We start from the raw sequence: 21458 nt of genomic DNA, 5'->3' as shown, positions 1-21458 counted from the left end.
GTGACACCAAAATGCAATTCTTTCCACAGGTTTTGGAGTTTCAAGTTAAATCTTCCAATTGCCTTTTCCTCATTGTTGGCGCTAAATGCTTTAAAATAAATATATCAAGCCCAGATTTTAGATGAAGGGTAATCAGAACTTTTATGCGACACTATTGATTCCCAAAACAACAATATGTTTTCTCTCTGTTACATTGATCACTCACCTTTCACAAATGCCTTGTTTGTGGTATTCGGTTCATACATCCAATGAACTGGCCCACTGCACTCATTACTGTCTGACTCTACCACACACCATTCAACTACATATGTATTTACAGTGGAGCTAGAAGCTTTCCATTCTACCATCAGTTGGTCATTATGTGGGGCAGCACTGACATGGAGCACAGGTGGGAGTTCTACAATCGAAAACAAACAAAACAAAGCTCTCAGATTCATCATTAGAGAATTCTATTTGACAGAAATCAAACTTATATTTGAAAATCAAAACAATTGTTTCTTCACCAATTCTGGATTTATGCACCACCTAATGTATCAGTTAAATAAGTCATTTCCTCTCCCGTTATAATTTTGACTACAGACTGACCGTGGTCTGCCGAAAGTAGATGGAAATCTATTTATGCCTTGTCCCAGCCTCTGCTCATTTTGGGGACAGCTTACTGAGGTCAGCACCTATGTCTAACTTTACAAATGCAACATGGAATTGCCTTGCCTTATACTTTTGAAGGCCATACAATCTCCTACAATCTCCAAAGGATTGATGATCAGAGCAGACTTCACTGAGAGCTGGTGAGTGGGAGAGTTTTAAGGGTTTTTTGAAAAAAATTCTGAAGCCTGGATTTTCTTTCATTTAGCAAATAACTAAAGATTACTTTTAAGTTAGAATTTAAGGGCCCGATTTTCTGAGACATGCCCTTCTTTTTTACGAAAGAAGGGAGATGTGTATTTCTGAGAGGAGATTCAGCGCAGGGCTTCTTCAGGAATGCAGAGCCACACTTCCATTCTGTCAGAGGAAGGCAATCATGTCCACAATTCACAGAACTCTGCTGAATTGTATCCTGAAATGTAAAGGATCAGATAGCCACCTTGACAGCTGCTGTCAAACAATCACTAGATAAGTGTGATGTAAGCGTGCTGGCAGGGGAGGGTGTGAGACAGGTGGGGAGTAGAATGGCAGTTAAGGTGCCAGGTGGGTAGAGTGGCAGGATGCCAGGCAAGTACAGTGCCATCTGGTAAGACACCAGCTGAGAAGTCTATGGGGTGTCAGCTGAGTAGGTGACAAGGTGCCTGTTGAGTTGCGTCGCATTGGATCCAGCCTAGTGGAGGTGGGGGTGGATTGGTTCAGTGAGGCTGGTGACAGGGGGAGGGTTCGATCTGGCAGAGGCATCTATTCTAACGGCAGGAATGGTCTGTTAGGATGAGAAGGAACTAGGGGTTGGGTCCTGGGGTGTTCGCAAGTTCGGGTCTTTGGCAAGTGTATTGCTGGTTGTATGAGGTAAGTATGATTTTAGTTTAATTGTTACTCAGGAGTTAGACTGTTTTTATAAAAGTATAACTCCTCCTGAGTAACTATTTTACTACGCAATTTCATCAGAACCATGCAAAGTCTCTGATTTAAATGGAAACTTTTTGGAGCTTCAAGACGAAAGGAATTGCACAGCAGAAAATTCAATTTCACAGGAAATTCCTCTAGTGAAAGCTACAATTGGGAGTTCCCAGGATTCCAGTGTGCAACTCCAATCTACTTTAGAATAATGACGGTCTGGCCAGCAGAAAATCTAGGTCTAAATTTTCTTCCAGTCTGAATCAGGAGCATGCAAACTCTTTGAGAATATTTCCAGCTGATGAAAACTACTTTTCAGAAGATTAAGTTTTTGACAGCGAGACGATGCTTCATTTTAAGAGGTTATTTTGTCCTTTTTTTTTGAAGAGAAGTTTGTAAGGCAGAGGTACCGAACTGCCTACTGAAGACCTCTTGAGTAACAAGCTTGTGAGGCCCTCAGTTTTTTTTTAACAGCCTGAATGAGTGTGGCCAGCTCTCTCAGACCCACTTTTCTGGGATTTGGTTTTTTTAGTAACATTAGAAGATAATGGGGTCTCAAAAGAGTTGGGAGCTTCAGTGATTATCTTTTGGCTACTACTGTCTCTGAATCTTCTCTTGACTTTTTTCCCTCCTGGATTGGAGACCTGCTTTTTTAAAAAATTCACTCATGGGATGAGGGCATCGCTGGCTAGGCAGCATTTATTGCCTATCTCTAATTGCCCAGAGGGCAATTAACAGTCAATCACATTGCTGTGGGTCTGGAGTCACATGTAGGCCAGCCCAGGTAAGGATGACAGTTTCCTTCCTTAAAGGACAGTAGTGAACCGACAATCAACAATGGATTCACAGTCATCGTTAGATTCTTAATTCCAGATACTAATTGAATTCAAATTCTACCATCTGCTGAGGCAGGATTCAAACTGGGTCCCCAGAATGTTGTCTGGTCTCTGGATTAACCGTCCAGCAATAATGCCACTAGGCCATTGGCTATCGCAGAGCAACTGTGAGAATCTGTATCTGAATTTTCCTTTTTGCCAAGGGGTGTGTTTATGGGATGTTAATATATTGGAGCAGTTAATTAGAAATAGGTACTGTATCTATTATTCTGTTAAGTCTCCAATCTGTTAACTTATTCTTTCTTTGGTTCTATTTTAACTACAGTGTTTAAATAAATTGTGTTTTGCTTAACGTTGAGTAGTTTGACCAGTTGTATTGCATCTGATACACTTTACGTTTGCCTTTAAAATAAAAAAAGATTAGGGTCTAAGCTACCTTCTTAAAATATTTTTGTGGGGCTCTGGTTCAGTCCATAAAATCAGTGCATAAAAGAAGCCTCCCCTAGATGCAGTCTCCCCTGGCCTGAGAGCTGCTTTGTGGAACTGAGTGTTAAGTAGGAGTTTGGTGAGTGAGAGCGAGTTTAATGAGGAGAGAGGAGGTGCTTTTTGTTTCTACCTTTTTTAGCCTCCAGTAATTGGCCTCCTACTTTGATAAATAACTGGTCTACTATTCTACATATTGTAATTGTAATAAGTACTTTCTAAAAGTTACCATATGGGCGGTCAGCTAAGCTGTGTGGAATGCTCATTCTGTGGTAAGTGGGAAGCTATTGACACATCATATGTCCTTAGACCAACACATCTGCAGCAAGTGCCACCTGTTGCATAAGTATTGAGTTCTGGGATTTTTAACTTAAATAGTGACTTGAGTCATTGTATATCTGTGAGGCATGTGTGCATAACATGTCTAGGGAGGCAGCGACACCACAGGTTTGGAGCATACAGGCAGAGACAGAATAGGCGACAGTCAGGCAGTCTAAAAGGAATAGGCAGTGCAAAAGTCCCCTGAGTCTGTCTTCCTTGCTGATCAGTTTTCTGTTTTGGATACTGGTAAGTGTAAACTTCCTCAGGGAAGTGCAGCTAGAGCCAAATCTGTGGCACTACACGTGATTCAGCTGTATGGGAGGGGAGAAAAAGAGCAGCAGGGTGATAGTGATAGGGAGGTTTCATAGTCAGGAGTAGGATAGGCATTTAAACGGCAATGCATATGACTCCAGGATGACAATTTCCCTCCATGTTGCCAGGGTGGAGGCAGTCACAGAGCAACTGCGGGATATCCTTCTGGGGAAGAGCTAAAAGCCCAAGATTATGGTTCACGTTCATACCAATGACATGTGTACAAAGAGAGAGATAGGATACCATAAACAGGATGTGGAGATATTTGGAAGGAAGTGAAAATGTGGGTCTTCAAGAGCAGTATTTTCAGGATTAGTCCCAGTGCTAGTAAGCATAAAAATATGAGGATTGATTGGCCGGAGAATTGCTGAAGGAGGGAGATTATTACATTTTTGAGGCATTTGGACTGGGTCGGGGCACGACGACCTGTACATGCTGGGTGGGTTACACCTTAACAAGACTGGAACTAATATTCTCACAGGGAGATTTGATAGTGCTCTTAGGGAAGGTTTAAGCTACCTTGTTAGCATGATGGGAACCTGACGGATAACTCAAATTGGAAGAAAGGAGATAAATGGCAAGTGAAATTAGAAGGCAGGCAAAATGGGGGCTAGCATTAAATAAACTTCGAATGCAGAATAATGTCAAAAATTCATAGCTAAGGCTATTCTACCTGATTGCACACAGTACTTACAATTAGGCAGGTGATTTAAATATACAAATAGCGGTAAATGAGCATGAATTATTTGCCATTCTGGAAAGACCCTTGCTAGGTGACCAAAACAAGCAACTAAATATTTAGATAGAGCAGAAACAAAAGGAAAAGGAGGTGGTGATGCACTAAAAATAACAGAGGATCAATACATTAGAGAGGGAGGGTTTCAGCTTAGAAGAATAAAATGTGGGATCTGTTTGGATGGATCTATGAAACAGCAAAGAGCAGCAAAAATTGGTAGGAGTTGTTTATAGAGCATCAAACACTAATGGTAATGTGGGGCAGAGTATTGATCAGGAGGTAAGAGAAGTATATAGCATGGATAATACAGTAATCATGGATGACTTCAATCTACACGCAGACTGGGTAAAACTAATGAGTACTAAAGCCGTGGAGGATAAATACTTTCTAAAAGTTTCTGGAGTATGTAGGGGATTGCTTTCTAGAACATTATGTTGAGGAACCAACCAGAAAACAGATTATTTTAGACCTGTAATATATAATGGAAAATGGATAGTTAATAATCTTGTTGCAAAAGATCCTTTTAGGGACAAATGACAATAATATGATAGAATTTTATATCATTTTTGGAAGTGAGGTTGTCCATTCTGAAATGATATTAATGTTGAACACAGGAAGTTATGAAGTTATGAAGGACATTGTGACTGATGTGGATTGTACATTGGGCTTGTAATCCTGAATCTCAGCTTGATGTTCTGGATGGGGTCAGATCCCACCATGGTAGATGAAGAAATGTGAATTCAATTTTTAAAAATCTAGACTATTGGCAATCACGTAACCACTATTAATCATCATAAAAAGCTATGTGGTTCACTAATGGCCTTCAGGGAAGGAAATCTTTCATCCTTACCCAGTTAGGCCTACATGTGACTCTAGATCCACAGCAAAGTGGTGGGCAAACAGGAATGGCAATAATAGGAACAATATAGGAATTAGGAATGGGAGTAGGCAATCCAGCCCTTTGAGCCTGCTCCATTTTCCTGGCTGCTTCCCATAACCCTTTATCCCACTTTTCATCAGAAAGATATCTATTTCTTTCCAGAATCAGTTGATTGATTCCGCCTCCACTGCACTCTGGGGCAGTGAATTCCACAGATTCATAACCCTCTGAGAGAAGCAGTTTCTCTTCATCTCAGTTTTGAACTTGCCTCCTTTCAATCTATATCTATGACCTCTTGTTTCACAAGGCAGAACATTTGTTCAACACACACCTAAACAATCCCCTTTAGCATTTTATATATACCTCAATCAGATTGCACCCCCCAAACCCTCTCCCCCCAATTCTTTTGAACTCCAGCATATACAAGCCCAAGCTATTCAACCGCTCATCGTATGACAGCCGTTTCATCCCTGGAATCAATCTGGTTAACCTCCTCTGAACTGCCTCCAGTATCATCATATCTCTCCTCAAGTAAGGAGACCAAAACTGGATGCAATTCTCCAGGTGTGGTCTCACCAACATCTTACATAATTGTAACAACACTTCTTTACTTTTGTAATCCAGTCCTTTTGCAATAAATGCCAGGATCCCATTCGCCTGTCTTATTATATGTTTTGTCTGCACACCCACTTTCTGTTTTCATGCACAAAAATGCCCAGATCCCTCTGCACTGATGCACTTTGAATCTGTTTCCCATCTAAATAATAATTTGCCCTTTTATTTTTCCAGCCAAAATGGACAACCTCACATTTATAATGCTGGCCCAGCTAGTGCCACTCACATCCCAAGAACAAATTTAAATAAATTTAAAGAATTATGACACAATATACAACAATTATACAGTTCCTCAAGGCACAAAAACCCAAAAAAGTCAGTCAATTGTGGCTAACAAGTGAAAGGTTGTATGAGATTAAAAGAAAAAGCCTATAAACTTGCCAGAAATAATGGTAAATGAGGATTTTAGAAAGCTTTTGATAAAGCCTCTTATCTTAGGTTGCTTAGTGATAGTAAAGAATGTGGGATAGGAGATAATATGGATTAAGGCTTGGCTATCAGGCAGAAAACAGTAAGAATAAATAGGTCAATCTCACATTAGCAACATGTTATGAATGAGTTCACAATAGATATCAATGGTTTGGATGTGGGCCGAAATATAGTATTTCCAAGTTTGTAGATAGCACAAATCAAGATGGGAATCTGTGTTGTGTGAAAGTTATAAACTGGCTTCAGTAGGATTTGTATTGACTAATTGAATGAGCAAGAACATGGTGGATGGAATACAATTTGGAAATGTATGATTATTCACTTTGGTAGGAGGAACTGATGTGCAGAATATTTCTTAAATTGTAAGAGGTTAGAAGATGTAGATCCACAAATAGATACTGATGTCCACATCAATAAATTACTGTAGATTAACTTAAAGGTACAGCAGGCCATTAGGAAGTGTAATGGTAAGAGGATTTGAGTGCAGGAGGAGCAAAGTCTTGTTTCAATTGTAAAGCACCCCAGCTAGACTACACCTGGAAAACTGTGTCCAGTTTTGGTCTCCTTAGCTCAGGATAGTTTTTATTACCTATGAGGGACTGTGACAAAAGTTCACCACACAAGCTTCTGGTCCCGCTCTCTCTCTCTCACACACACACATACACTCTCGCTCCCGCTCTCTCACACACACACACACACACACACACACACACACAGTCTCGCTCCTGCTCACACACACGCACACAGTCTCGCTTCTATGAAGAGGCATCACTCAACATTACAATTCTTTCACCAATGAATCATCAACTTGTGTCTTTTAATTGCGACACTTACCTTTCTGATTTGCTGAAGGCACTATCAGCACAGATGCAGGGGAGTTCCCGACTGAGTTGTAGGCAGTAATTGCTATTGTGTATGATTCTCCAGAAAGAATGAGACTATACTCCAGATTAGTACTGTTGATGCACATCACTGCCTGACTTTTTCTTTCTTTTATCTTCAGTTGGTATCCTTTTATGACACCATTAGCCTCAGACTTGCTTGGTTCCTGTATGTTTAAATTAAATTTAAAATAAATATATATTTTTATTAAGTGTATCCCGTGCTTGTCTCTACTTTGCTTGTCCCAGGACCTTGGTGTTGTCCCAGTCGACGGTAATTCCTAGAAGCCTGGTTCTCCACCAAGAAAGCCATCAACAAACACATACAGCTCGACCCCATATACACTCCACAGCGAAGGAAAACCAGAAGTGAGGTAATCCAGCCCGATGGACACCAGAGTTTAAATAACAGGCGGGAAAACACAACAGCACTTCATCGGAGGCTGCACTGATGATGTTACCCAGCAGGGTAATGAAACATCTGCGGAAAAACAATGAACCAGCTCAGCGAGCCAACCAACCACAACATCCACAACCCGAGCTACAAATCTACTCTAGAAACTGAAAAAAATGTGCAACTATTGCATGTGGTCAGCACTAAAAGGTAAATGGTACAATAAACTTATATTGTAGGTTTTTATGAAAACTATTTCAGTTTAAAATATGTGCAATGGAAATTAAGTTTCAGGGAGGGCACTGCAGGCGACGTGGACTGTTTCAAGATCTATTGAAATATGCTATTTCATCTGAAATCACAAGAGGGAGACTTTTAGAATGGACCTAGCCTTGGGCAAAACATTGCTTCCTGCCTCAACATACACCAAAGTGGATGCCATTCAAATTGAGAACTATGGCATTTGAAACATTGGTTGCTTCAGCTTAAACATATCAATTGAGTTTAGCCCCAAAACTGAGGCAAATCAACCATCACAATTGGAAAGATGACTCATCAGTCTGAAACAGATAATTTAGAGGTTGACACATATAAACTGACCACCAAGGGGAATTACGACTGAGGAAAAAAAGTGTTCAGAAACCAAATACTGTTCATTTGAAGGAAAGCCAGGCAGACAGTCCCACAAACCACAGAACAGCTAGAGAAAACTCTTCCTCCCAAAGTCTGCTGTTCTGAAGAAACTATCTGTACAAGAAAACACCACTATTCAACTATAGAGGCCTTTTCACCTGCTAGAAATGTTAACCACTTCACTTCATCAACAAAGAACTCATGAAACAGGTGCTGACAGTACACCACAGAGATTTATAGAGAATTAAAACTTATTTTCTTTATGTCTTAACTTTACAGATGCCATGATTGAAATACTTAAAATCTTGTTAATACCTGCTCAGAGAACGAACTTTGATATTGTTCTCTCCAGCTGAATCAACATCTGACTGAGACTGTATCCCATTGTGTTGGCCCTGCTATATTCCAGCCTCTGAACACAGACACTATCTCAGCTTCTCACACATGTTACTACAAACAGCTACAACTGGGCTTCCCTAAGCCCAAACTCTGCAGTATGAAGTTACAACGGTTCCCTGGCTTTCTCTGAGTCCCAGTCCATTCAACAGCACAAAGTTAATGGCAGCATTTCAGCTGCAGGATGCTGACTGCCTTCTTTATCTGCTTTCAACTTACTCAGCCTTGAAATGATCTGTTCTGTTTGCATCTCCGAAAAGGGTTCCACCCCTGTTGTTAAACAGAATCTACTATATCAAAGCTTCGGTGCATTTTAAAGCCAAATGTTACAAGTTCCAGTCAACTAGAGGTCACCTTTACAGATCATACTCACAGAAACATACAAACAAAAAACATTACTAAAACATTGATTTTATCATGTGTCATAGAGTCATAGAGATGTATAGCACTGAGACAGCCCCTTCAGTCCAACTCATCCACGCTGACCAGATATCCTAAATTAATCTAGTCCCTTTTACCAGCATCTGGCCCATATCCATCTAAACCCTTCCTATTCATACACCCATCCAGATGCCATTTAAATATTGTAATTGTACCAGCCTCCTCCATTTCCTCTGGCCTTTCATTCCATACACACACCACCCTCTGCATGAAAAAGTTGTCCCTTAGTTCCCTTTTAAATCTTTCCCCTCTCACCTTAAACCTATGCCCTCTAGTTTTGGACTTCTTTGCACCTTGTCGACCTGATCACTCAAGACTCTGCGTGGCCTAAGTTCTCATTTCAGAGGTAGGAATTCCAACATTGCAGCACATCCCTCAGTAATTCCTTGGTGTATCAAAAATCTCTTGTCATGATAGTATTAAAGCATGGATTTGCTGTTAAGGGTCTAGGCCCGAAACGTCAGCCTTTTTGCTCCTATGATGCTGCTTGGCCTGCTGTGTTCATCCAGCTCTGCACCTTGTTGTCTTAAAGTATGGATTATTGGTTTTCAAATATTACCTGGGTTTTATAGGGAAAATTGTTTGACTTAAAATGAACACAGCAATCAAACGCCACAGAAGTTAACCAAGCTTTTGTGAAATCATGGAATAGAGAAAAATTCTGAACTGAATTAATTATTTTTATCACTAAACACTGAAATTGAGCGTAGAGTGACCAGAGAAATATCTTGCTTGCTGTGAAAAACCTATCAAACTTATGAGTACTAAGGTGCATAAATTTCAGTGCCTGTGTGATGCTAGACATATTGATCATTCCAAAGACTGCAAGAACATATCAAACAGCATATCCCTTTGATTGCTTGTAACAAGTGAGGTATTGACCATAACCAACCAGGCTCTGCTTACAAAACTCAAAACACAGCATCCAACATGAGATATAATTCTGTGATTGGACAGAATTTGCTAAATAATCCTCAACGTGCACAAATTATGCTGTCAACTAAATTAAAGTTGTCAGTTGGGTTGCAGTGTGACACACTTGCACATATTGGAAATGACATACATTAATAAACAGAATCCTATTGTTTGCAGACAGCATAGACATTGTGGCTGTGTCAACTTAACAAAAGAGTAATAGCCATTCTCTGGTTTATTTTTTAGGCAACATCTTGATCAATCAGTGTCAACATGACTGATTTAAAATTGAAACAAAGTTTGGCAGTTAACTGTCAGTCATAATCTAACTGGTACATTCTCTATGGCAGTGTCTCTCCAAATCAGAATCCACTTGCTACTCATTTAGCACTCTCACCTTATACAATATAAAAAGATTACTTTCCTCTCATCCTTCGTATGTCTTTCACACTGTCCTGACGAGTATAAGACAAAAAGCTTTGACTAATTGTGTCTTTTCTCAGCAATACTCAAGTTCTGCACCACCAAATGACACAGAGATAATTAAATAAAATGAAAGAACCGCAGATGCTGGAAATCCGAAACAAAAACAGAAATTGCTGGAATATCTCAGCAGGTGGGGCCCAAAATGTTAACTCTGATTTCTCTCCACAGATTCTGCCAAAAATGTTGAGATTTTCCAGCAATTTCTGCTTATGTGGAATTAAACTTCTTTAGCAGGAAGTGTAATATGAATATCCTTGCAGGATTTTTAAAATCAAAATTATAGAAAAAGCTTGAATTTTCAATTTAAAGAAATGCTTCATTAATTTTAATATCTAAGAAAACAGTTATAATCATTACCTTCCACATGATGAGTATTGATCTATTTTGTGAACTTGGATTTTTGTTTACTATCCAAAGATCTGGTCCTTGAGATGGTTCTAGGATAAAAAGTATAAGAGCGAACTTTACTGATTGTTCTTACAATAAAATAATGAAAGGGATGGATTGTAAAATTACTTAGATACACAAAACCTAAGTACTAAAGTGTACATAAAAAGAGTAACATTCCAATTTTGTCCCCCGATGTGGTGCCTTGACCGCTATAAATGTACCCTGGAAGTTTAGATGTATAATTGCCTGACCAAGATTTTAAGTACAGGAAAATAACATGCACCATAGGCTTGAATTTCTGAAAAATGTAAGCAGTTGGCAAAATTATGGGCTGGCAGCAAGTACAATCAGGAAAAAATTTCCAATGGAAAACCAATTTTAATGAGGCTAAGTAACGTTCCCTTCCCTATTCCACTTGCACTGAGTTTTAGCCATTCACACTCAGCACTTCAGGGTGATCAATGAAGCAAGCATCACAACTATGTGTATACCACAGAAACAAATGTCCATCTTCTACCTGACATTATTGCCTTTTACCTCACAAACCTTAATATCTATCTCGTGATAGCAATGACCTTTATTTATACAGTCTCAGTCACGTATTAAAACAAAGCAAGGTCCTTCATAACAGCATTATATTGGAGAATTAGATACACGGATAATATTAGGGCTGATGACCAAAAGCTTGGTCAAAGAGGTAGATTTTCAACAATGTCATTAAGGAAGTGAGACAGAGATTTTTAGAACGTTCCAGACCTAAAGGCCATGACAGCTGAAAGTATGGTCACAAATGGTGGAGATTAAAGTCAGAGTTTCTCAACAGGTCTAAATTAGACAGGTATCTCTATCAAGGAATGAGGGACTATGCAGATTATTGACTTGCAGAGGGGAAAACTATGAACAGATTTGAAAATAAGGATGAGAAATTCTAAACGAAAGATTTGCTTCACTGCAATCTGATATCAGTCAAGGATGACAGGGATGATGGATGAACAGGACTTGAGTATGAATTAGGACATAGACAGCAGAGTTTGGAGTGCCCTCAAGTTTACGTAATGTAGACCTTGACAGGCTGGCCAGAAGCGTATTGGAATGGTGAAACCTAAAGGAAAAAAAAATGCATAGATGAGGTTTCAGGAGCACTCAAGTCAGTCAGAGCTGGATGGTCTTAGTGATGCTGCAGATCTGTGATCAGGAGTTCAAATCAGGGTCAAATATGACATCATGATTATGAACAAGCTGGTCAGTATCAGTTGCCAGGGAGGAGAATGGTGTCAATGAACTTTGTAGTGTCTTCAGTCTTCGCAACCCATTTGACAGTCTCCCACAATAAACCTACCTGTAAACTTGACACTTAACTTTTCAGTTTTACCAAGAAATTTGAAACTCACTGAATACTAAATAAAGCTGGGCCTGTATCTGCAGAATGTAAAGGTAAGAGGATTCAACATGATATCTTACAGGATCCACCATGGCATTTATCACGACAAGTCATGGCACAACAAGCTATGGGAACCCTCAAGATGCTTAAGAAGTATGAGATGAACACTTGTCACACCATAACATATAAGGCATTCAGCCATTTCTGAAGAAGGGTCTATGCCTGAAACGTCAGCCTTCCTGCTCCTCTGATGCTGCTTGGCCTGCTGTGTTCATCCAGCTTTACAACTTGTTATCTCAGATTCTCCAGCATCTGCAGTTCCTACTATCTCTTAAAAGTGTTCTATTCAGTGATGCTAAACCAAAACTGTTGTCTAAGCAATTGTTGATTTATGGGACACAATTTTTGGGAAAATTGAAGAACATGGGTAGTTATTAAATTCAGCTGAACCCCTTTGCTCTAGTTAGCTAGATTGCATCCTGAGATAAAATCAACCCCCTGTATATAGTTTTGAAACAATAAATAGAACAGTAGGACAAATTATTTTATCTGTTACATATTCCAATAGGAATATGATGAATAGAAAATTAATGATAACTTTTTTATTCACTCATTTTGGGCATCACTGAGGAGAAGGGGATAGTATTTATTGCCCATCACTAATTGCCATTGAGAAGGTGTTGTGGAGCTTTATTTTGATCTGCTGCACTCCATTTGGTGTAGGTCGACACACAACTATATTAGGGAGGAACTTCCAGGTTTTTGACTCAATGATACTGAAGGAATGGCAGTATACTTCCAAGTCAGGGTGGTGAGTGGCTTGGAGGGAATTTGCAGGGCATGGTTCCTGCGTATCTGCTGCCCTTGTCCTTCTGGATGACAGGGGCCATGGGTTTGGAGTCTGCTGTCATGAAGGGGCCTTCATGAATTTCTGTAGTGCATTTTATGGGAGGGTCAGTTGTGGAGAGAGTGAATTTTGTGGATGTGGTTCTGATCATGTGGGCTGCTTTTTCCCGAAAAGTGTCAAGCTTCTAGAGTGTTGTTGAAGCTACAATCATCTGGTCAACTAAGGAATAGTTCATTCCACTCCTAACTTGTGCCTTGTAGATGGCGGACAGAGTTTAGAATGTAAGAAGGCACTTGCTGAAGGAGTCTTAGCCTCTGACTTGCTCGTGTAGCCTCAATATGAATATGGTGAGTCATGAAGGGTTTCTGGTCAATGGTAATGCCCAGCATGTTGATAGTGTGGGATTCTCTTTATAGCTTCAAGAGGTAAATAATTACTCTCAAAATAAATGCCTTATAAAAGGCATTAAACATTTCATTGATTTATTAATAATACCATTGAATGTCAAGGCCATTGATGGTTAGATACTCTCGTGTTGGTGATAATCATTACTTAGCAGTGGTGTGGCACAAATGTTACTTCAGACCTAAGTTACGGATCGTGAATCTTTGAACAAGAAAAGAGATTTCTGATTCACGGTAATTATGTCAGTCAGTTTGCAGTATTGGATTTGCAGTTCCATTATAATGCAGTCAACAATGTTAGATTAGAGGCTTTAGATTTTGGGCAGCAATATGACTGCAAAACAAAATAGTTAATGAAAAATTTGGTTGTCTTTGAGTTACTTGCAGTTTTCATTTCCATCAAACAGAAGTTAATTTGAATGTTGTCAATAGAAACAGGTTTTGCAATCTACATACGATCTTCAGATGTAGTTCCAGTTTTCTCCAAACTCCAATCACTCCAGTAACCTTTACCATCCTGTTTCATGCAACGAATTGCCACAATATACTTTGTAAATGGCTTTAGGCCTTCAATCATGAAAAACTCTGCTTGGGAAGATGTTTCATTTAGTTCAACCTACAGGAGAAGGAACAAAAAAAACGTGTTGGTTGAAGGGCATTCAAATTCATATTTCTATGATGATTGATGTCTCAATGACCATCTAAAGGTGATTAGATTGTGCATTGGGTTATAAATTGACCTTTTCAAGCCCAAACCAAATTGGCTGGATGAAAATTTCTTTCAGCACATGCATCACTTGTTTGTAAAACTGCGTCTAAATATCCATGATTGTGGGGAGAAGAAAGTAAATCACTCAGTTAAAAGAAGGGCAATGATACAAAGTCCAATTTTTCATACTGTTTACCCTTTCAACCGTAACTGTTAAAGCAAGTCTGGAGATACATTGCTAACACAGTATGCCACATAATAGAGGACAGGTTAACATTTAAGATTCAGTTCTTTATAGCTTCAAGAGGTAAATAATTAGTCTCAAAATAAATGCCTTATAAAAGGCATTAAACATTTCAGAGATTTATTAATAATCATCTCCTTTTTCTTAGCTTCAGTATTTTCATTAAGTCTTTTCCCATCAATAAACAGTTAAAGTACTGTACCTCTATCCAGTCCGCAGTCCCAGCCATTCGATAACGGAGGCAATATTTAAGTGGAAACACTTTTGGCAATTTCAAAGGCTTTTTCCATCTCACTATTAGTGATCTGCTCAAACCATGCCCAGGTTGTACTGATGTGATGAAAATGGGTTCAGGCTTGACTAAATAAAGTGAGTCCAAAAGGGTAATTATTAAATCCTTGAAATAGTGACTATAGCATAGATGCATTTTGGCCTAAATCTTCCAGTCTGCAGATAGTTGGAGACCAGATTTGTCCTCAAAGATATGTATTGGAAATTCATGAACATCCTGATGCACTGGATCATGGGAATTTCCTGGGAAATTTCAACTTCCGACAGATAATCCCCCAGCTCCATGGGACCCTGTGCGAAAGTGTCCAGCTTGATTTAAATTTGGAGACTTGGAAGATATCTGATTTACTTACCCGAATAGTTGTTTAGGAAACATTAGACAGATTAAATTAATGTCCACCTCCTGGATAATTATGCAACCTACGTCTCTGATTCCTCACTGAATCACAGCATGGACCCTCATGCCTCCTCCCCAACATTCAATTGACTCCCTAACTCCTACCTGAGTCCCTTGACCACTCAATTCTCTGAAGCCTTAACAATCCAGTCTTTCCTGACCTTCCAACTCCCCTGACCCTCCAAATACACCCATGACCCCCCAAATCCTCAACTCTCCATCTTTCCGTGAAGTCATGACTTTGCTTGATCCAGCCTTGCCCTCCTATCACCCTATGATGCTCTCCATGTTGTTACCCTATGCATCCTAGCACTCTGCTATTCTACCATTTACATTCTGCCAACCTTTTCACCCTACTACCCCGACTACCTACCACTTATTTCACTTACATTCATTCAACGACACAATGTAAAGGTATTCAAGAGCTCCAAAGTATCAAGTATGATCATGAATGAAGAATTGCTAGCATATGGTAGCCAGTGCCATAAAAAGGGGCCTGGAATGGGGGTCCAGGCCAGACATGCAGACCTCTGTCATTGAGTAAACAATTTGGAGCAGAGTAACAATCCCACAGTGAACGCAAATTCTTGGAAGATTTAGCCCAATATTTTGTATATAACTATAAGATTTATTACGTTACAATAATTAACACTTTAAACATTGTTATGTTTCCATTAATTTAATATATTATGTACAATATCACAATAATATACTTTTGCAGGTTGTCATTTCCAGGAAGGCTCCTCATTACATGCAGTTACAGTATTACCTGAATTCATTGTATCCATCACTAGGTGATCTGAGTCTGTTTTCCCAAAATTATTTTTGGCTTCCACCCAAATGATATAATCAACATAATAATGAAAATCTGGATAAAAAATTGTGCATGAGTTCTTGAAATTTTCTGGAATGCAGCTTTGTAAAGGAATTGAAGGAATGCTAAAAAAAATGGAGTAAATGGATGGTTACAAAATACGCCTCGGACTGATTTATAGAAACTTTTGCTCTACTTTTTAATCTCTGTCATCTACTTCAGAAAGTTCATAAATTAATTTTGACCATTGTAAGTAGGAGTCAATCTGTTTCTAACCTCTACATTATATAATGAATGCATGTATTCCATTTATGGATACCTTTTCTTGCATAATGTTTCCTGTAATTTACTCTTCACTTTTCTTCATTTCTTGGCCATGAATTTAGAAGACCATTGGAACTGAGCTGGGAGGCAGGAAGGGTGGGAAAAGGCAAATGGAGGGAAATGTTTATGACATCTGGTGATAATCCCGTCAGTGGGAATGTACCCACTGAAAAGAAATGGGGGGGGGGCGGGAGGTGGCAGCTAAATAATTGACACATTGGCAGCCATTTTACTGGGCTGTTGGCATTTTGCTGACATTGGAAAAATCCTCTGTCACATGTGGTGTCCACCAGCTTCAGTGGAGCAGCATTCCAGTGGCTTCCCAGAAGGTGGGACAGGATTCATTTCCAAAGGCTCCAGGTCTCAGCAAAGGGAACCAACAGCACCGAGTGTTGCCTCGGGTGACCATGACACCACTACTGGAGGGTTCAAGCCTCTGATCATTGGCATCTGCTTGCCTTCCCTTTGCACATCAGTAAACCACCTACCAGTCCTTCAAGATCACCTCAAGATCCTGGCCAATGTGATAAGCTTAGAAATGAGATCCTGAAAATACTCAGGTCTTCCAGATCAGTCCTGCTTTAAATTGTTCATTTTGAAGGAAGAGAAGAGCAGAATATTACTTAAAATGGAGAAAACCTGCAGAAAGCTGCAGCACAGAGGGACCTGGGGCAGGGCAGGGGTACTTGTACATGAAACACAGAAAGCCTATATACAGGTGGAGCAGGCAATGAGGAAGGCTAATGTATGTTGAGACTTATTTCAAGGGGTTGGAGTATAAGGGTAAGGCAGTCTTACTGCAACTGTACAAGGTGTTGGTGAGATGGCACCTGGAGAACTATGAGCAGTTTTGCCCCCCTTATTTAAGAGAAAAAAATATTATTTCATTTGAGGCAGTTTAGAGAACGATCACTAGGATGATCCCTGGTATGGAAGGATTGTCTTATGAGCAAGAATTAAACAGGTTGGGTCTCTGCTCACTGGAGTTTGGAAGAATGAAATGTAATCTCCTTGAAACATGAAGAGTTCTTAAGGAGTGTGACAGGGTAAAAGCTGAGAGGATTACTTCCCCTCATGGGAGAGTCCAGGACAGGAGAACATAGTCTCAGAATTAAGGAGTAGTCAATGTAAGACTGAGCTGAGGAGGAATTTATTCTCTGAGTGTTGTAAGTCTTTGAAACTCCTTATCACAGAGATCTGTGAGGGCAGACTCCTTGTTAGGGTTAGGCTTAGGGTTAGGGTTTGGTTTAGGATTAGGGTTAGGGTCAGGGTTAAACAGATAGATTCTTGATCAGTAGAGGAATCAAGGGTTATGGGGAAGGGACAGGAAAGTAGATATGAGCTGTGTTGGATCAGCCATGATCCTATTAATTGGCGGAGCAGGTTTGATTGGCCAAACAACCTACTCCTGTTCCTATTTTTTGTGGTCTTAAATCTGGTGGAAATGCAACAGTCAAGAGTTTGACAAAATTGCACATACACAGGTCTGAAGTCATGACTTCAGCTACAGGGGGTCTTTTTGCCTCATCTGCCCTGTCAGGTTGGGAAAGCCGTATCCTTGGTCAAGTGTTCCTTTCCATGGTCCTGAACTGTCCAAGGCCATGTGTTCAAACCATTTTTGTTATGGCCAGCACAGACTGGAATAGGAATCAGCACCACTGCAGAAGAGATGATCCACTTACAATGTCTAAGCCAGCAACTTTGACCACTTCCAATGTCTATAAATGCTTTGGATTATCTTGAGATTGTGAATGGTTTTATATACATACAAATTCTTTAATGTTACTAACTTTCCATCATCACTATCTATACAATTTTTTACTTCAGACCATATGTTTATGCTTTTCCATAAAATTAGCAAAATTAAATACCCACAACAACTTCAGTTGATATGTGGTTGTGATGTGTTTGTCTTTCCCTGGATTCCACCAACAGGTCATGTTTTTATCATAATACGTTATGCAGGACAAATTTGAGGGCTTCTCGGGTGGCCCTGGAGAGAAAGAACAGTTGATTTTTAATACCCACTTCACATAGCTAATATTTTAATTAAATATGACAGACAAGACAAACTAAGCTTTTCATTGCAAGATTCAAGAATTGCCATGTAATTATTATAATGGGCTTTGTTACACATATCGAGCAAACTTTTTCTGGCTCCCTGCACAGAAGGCTTGTGTCTCTTTAACTCACGCTACTTGGTATCTCACAGAATTCCTGTGAAAGTTTGTTTTGTAAAACTTCCTCCTATTGTGCTTTTCCTGTTCTGCTAAAGCTACCTGCACCTTTTTATTAAATCAACAGAAAATGTATAGCTAGTCTGAGTTATCAGTCACAGAAATTCCTAAAGTTCATTTTAAAAGAAATGCTGATGAATTACAGTTGTTTGTGTCTTTGGTATCCATGATGTGGAGATGCTGGTGTTGGACTGGGGTGGACAAAGTCAGAAGTAACATGCCACCAGCTTAAAGTCCAACAGATTTACTTAAAATCACAAGTTTTTGGAGCACTGCTTCTTCGTCAGGTGAAGTGGAAAGAGGCGCTCAGGCACAGAATAAAAAGGCGGAGAGATAATGATAATATAATTCCAGGTAATTAGAGTGTCAACAGGTAAGTACAAATAGTGTGAGTAGAGTGTCGATGGGCTGAATAATAAATCTTTGCAAATAAAAAATGAAAGAACTGCGGATACTGCAAATCAGGAAACAAAACAGAAATTGCAGGAAAAGCTCAGCAGGTCTGGCAGCATCTGTGAAGGAAAAAACAGAGTTAACGTTTCAGGTCCGGTGACCCTTCCTCAGAACTTTGCAAATCTTTACAAGTAATTAGTTCATAGGTCATCCTTTCAATTGTTATTCAGCTGGCAACACTTTACTCGCATTGTTTGTATTAATCTGTTGACACTCTTGATTACCTGCAAAGACCTGTTATTCAGCCCGTCGACACTACTCACACTATTTGTACTTATCTGTTGACTCTCTTAATTACCTGGAATTATCCCGCCTTTATCTCTCCGCTTATATATTCTGTGCCTGGTCACCTCTCTCCACTTCACCTGATGAAGGAGCTGTACTTTGAAAGCTTGTGATTTTAAATAAATCTGTGAGACTAAAACCTAGTGTTCTGAGGAAGGGTCACCGGACCCGAAACATTAACTCTGTTTTCTCCTCCACAGATGCTGCCAGACCTGCTGAGCATTTCCAGCAACTTCGTTTTTGTTGTTGTTGTTAAAACCTATTGTTGTTTGACTTCTGACTTTCTCTGCTATAGAATGATATGGTCTCATATGTACTACTTCTGTGGTATTCTGAGGGGTAAGGGACTGATGCTACCCTAAGAAATTGCAATATTACAGTGGGCTACCTCCAGCCATAGCCATCCAATTGGGTTTGGGTGCTACATTTTTTTCCCCAATGTTTGCTGCAATAGCAGCTTTCAAGCTTGACGTTGCAGTCTTCAGAGTCTGAAATCCAATTTGCCTAATCTAGACCCTGGTGGCAACAGACCAGGAAAGGGGAGTCACTGACTGGGCCCTGGCCAGTTATGGTTTGGGTGTCTGCTGCAGTTATTAATGGAATTGGTTTAAAATTTATGCAAAGGTTTGTAGTTGACAGTCACTTATCATCTAACTGTTGCATTCTCCATGTCAATGCCTCGACCAGTCAGAATCTATTTGCCAGCCAATCAGCACTTTTCTCTCATGCATGTAGATGAATTTTTTCCTAACAGTGAGATTCTTGCAATTTGTCCTGTTGAGTGCAAAGTGAAAAGCTTCAGCAAAATATGTCTTTTTTTCAGCAATGATTCTCCAGTCCTGCTGACACCAATTTTTCCTCATGATCTTGGACAGTATAACACATTTGTCCGCCACAGTAGGATGAAAAATTATATGGATCTAGCCAGAATTCAGCCCAAGATATCTTGGCTGTACTCCAGTATTCAATTTCCCAAGCTGCCAGATTTGATGCAGAATGCAAAACACACAGTTGGGTTGCACTTACCACTGCACAAACATATACTGAATTGTAGACAGGTTAGCCATTTGACATAGTCCCTTAGATGCCACATAATAACCACTGAAAAGCAAAACACAATTCATTAAAAACAACAGCATTTAAAAAACTTATCAAGGGACTATTTCCTCCCATTTTTTACTGGCAGAAGCAGACTTGTAAGCTGAATACCTGCTAGGCGAATTCATAATGGATAACAAACAGATGGTAGACCAGTTGCGCAAATACTTTGGATCTGCCTTCACTAAGGAGGACACAATAAGCTTCCAGAGATGAAAAACAAAGTTGCTGGAAAAGCTCAGCAGGTCTGGCAGCATCTGTGAAGGAGAAAACAGAGTTAACGTTTCGGGTCCAGTGACCCTTCCTCAGAACTACCTTCCAGAGATGCTAGGGGATAGAAGGTCAAGCATGAAGGAGCAACTCAAGAAAATCCTTATTAGTCAGGAAATGATATTGGGGAAATTGATGGGATTAAAACTCGATAAGTCCCAGGGTCTGATGCTCTGCATCCCAGAGTACTTAAGGAAGTGACCCTAGAAATAGTGGACACATTGGTGATCATTTTCTGGTATTCTATAGACTCTGGAAGAGTTCCAACGGACTGGAGGGTAGCTAATGTAACCCCACTTTTTAAAAAAGGATGGAGAGAGAAAACGGGGAATTATAGACCGGTTAGCCTGACATTGGTGATGGGTAAAATATTGGGGTCAATTATTAAGGATGTAATAACTGAGCGTTTGGTAAGCAGTGACAGGATCAGTTCTAGTCAGCATGGATTCACTAAAGGGAAATCATGCTTGAGAAATCTTCTGCAATTTTTTGAGGATGTGACCTGTAGAGTGGACAAGGGTGAATCAGTTGATGTTGTGTACCTGGACTTTCAAAGGCTTTTGACAAGATCCCACACAAGAGATTAGTAAGAAGAATTAAAGCTCGTGGTATTGGAGGTAATGTATTGATGTGAATAAAGAACTGGTTGACAGACATGAAGCAGAAAGTTGGAATAAACAGGTCCATCCCAAAGTGGCAGGTAGCATTGTATGGGGTACCATAGGTTTCAGTGCTGGGACCCCAGCTGTTCACAATATACATTAACAATTTGGATGAAGGAATTGAATGCCATATTTCCAAATTTGCAGATGACACTAAGCTGGGTGGCAGTGTGTGCAGTGAGGAGGATGCTAAGAGGCTGCAGGGAGACCTGGACAGACTGGCTAAGTGGGCAAGTACTTGGTAAATACAATATAATGTGGATAAATGTGAGGTTATCCACTTTGGTGGCAAAAACAGGAAGGCAGATTATTATCTGAATGGTGGCAGTTTAGGAAAAGGTGAGGTGTAACG

At 39.8% G+C, this 21458-nt stretch overlaps 1 protein-coding gene across 1 annotated transcript; it reads right to left on the bottom strand.

The window, feature by feature from the left end:
• Window positions 1-205: 205 nt before the first annotated feature.
• On the bottom strand, window positions 206-20397 carry LOC109916944 (interleukin-6 receptor subunit beta-like; the record flags this gene model as incomplete). The annotated part of the gene is made up of 9 exons (XM_048592558.1): window positions 20286-20397; window positions 20103-20177; window positions 17977-18094; window positions 15733-15902; window positions 14478-14635; window positions 13779-13938; window positions 10658-10737; window positions 6989-7202; window positions 206-397 (listed from the first exon to the last, which is right to left on the bottom strand). Coding segments are annotated over exons 2-9 (1159 nt in total), but the record flags the coding sequence as incomplete, so codon positions are not given.
• Between the last annotated feature and the right edge of the window lie 1061 nt (window positions 20398-21458).

Source organism: Rhincodon typus, unplaced genomic scaffold, assembly GCF_021869965.1.
Source record: "Rhincodon typus isolate 14 unplaced genomic scaffold, sRhiTyp1.1 hic_rhity00001441, whole genome shotgun sequence".
Classification (NCBI taxonomy): domain Eukaryota; kingdom Metazoa; phylum Chordata; class Chondrichthyes; order Orectolobiformes; family Rhincodontidae; genus Rhincodon; species Rhincodon typus.
Note: the sequence above shows the minus strand (reverse complement) of the source record. Positions and strands in the feature narration are given on the sequence as shown.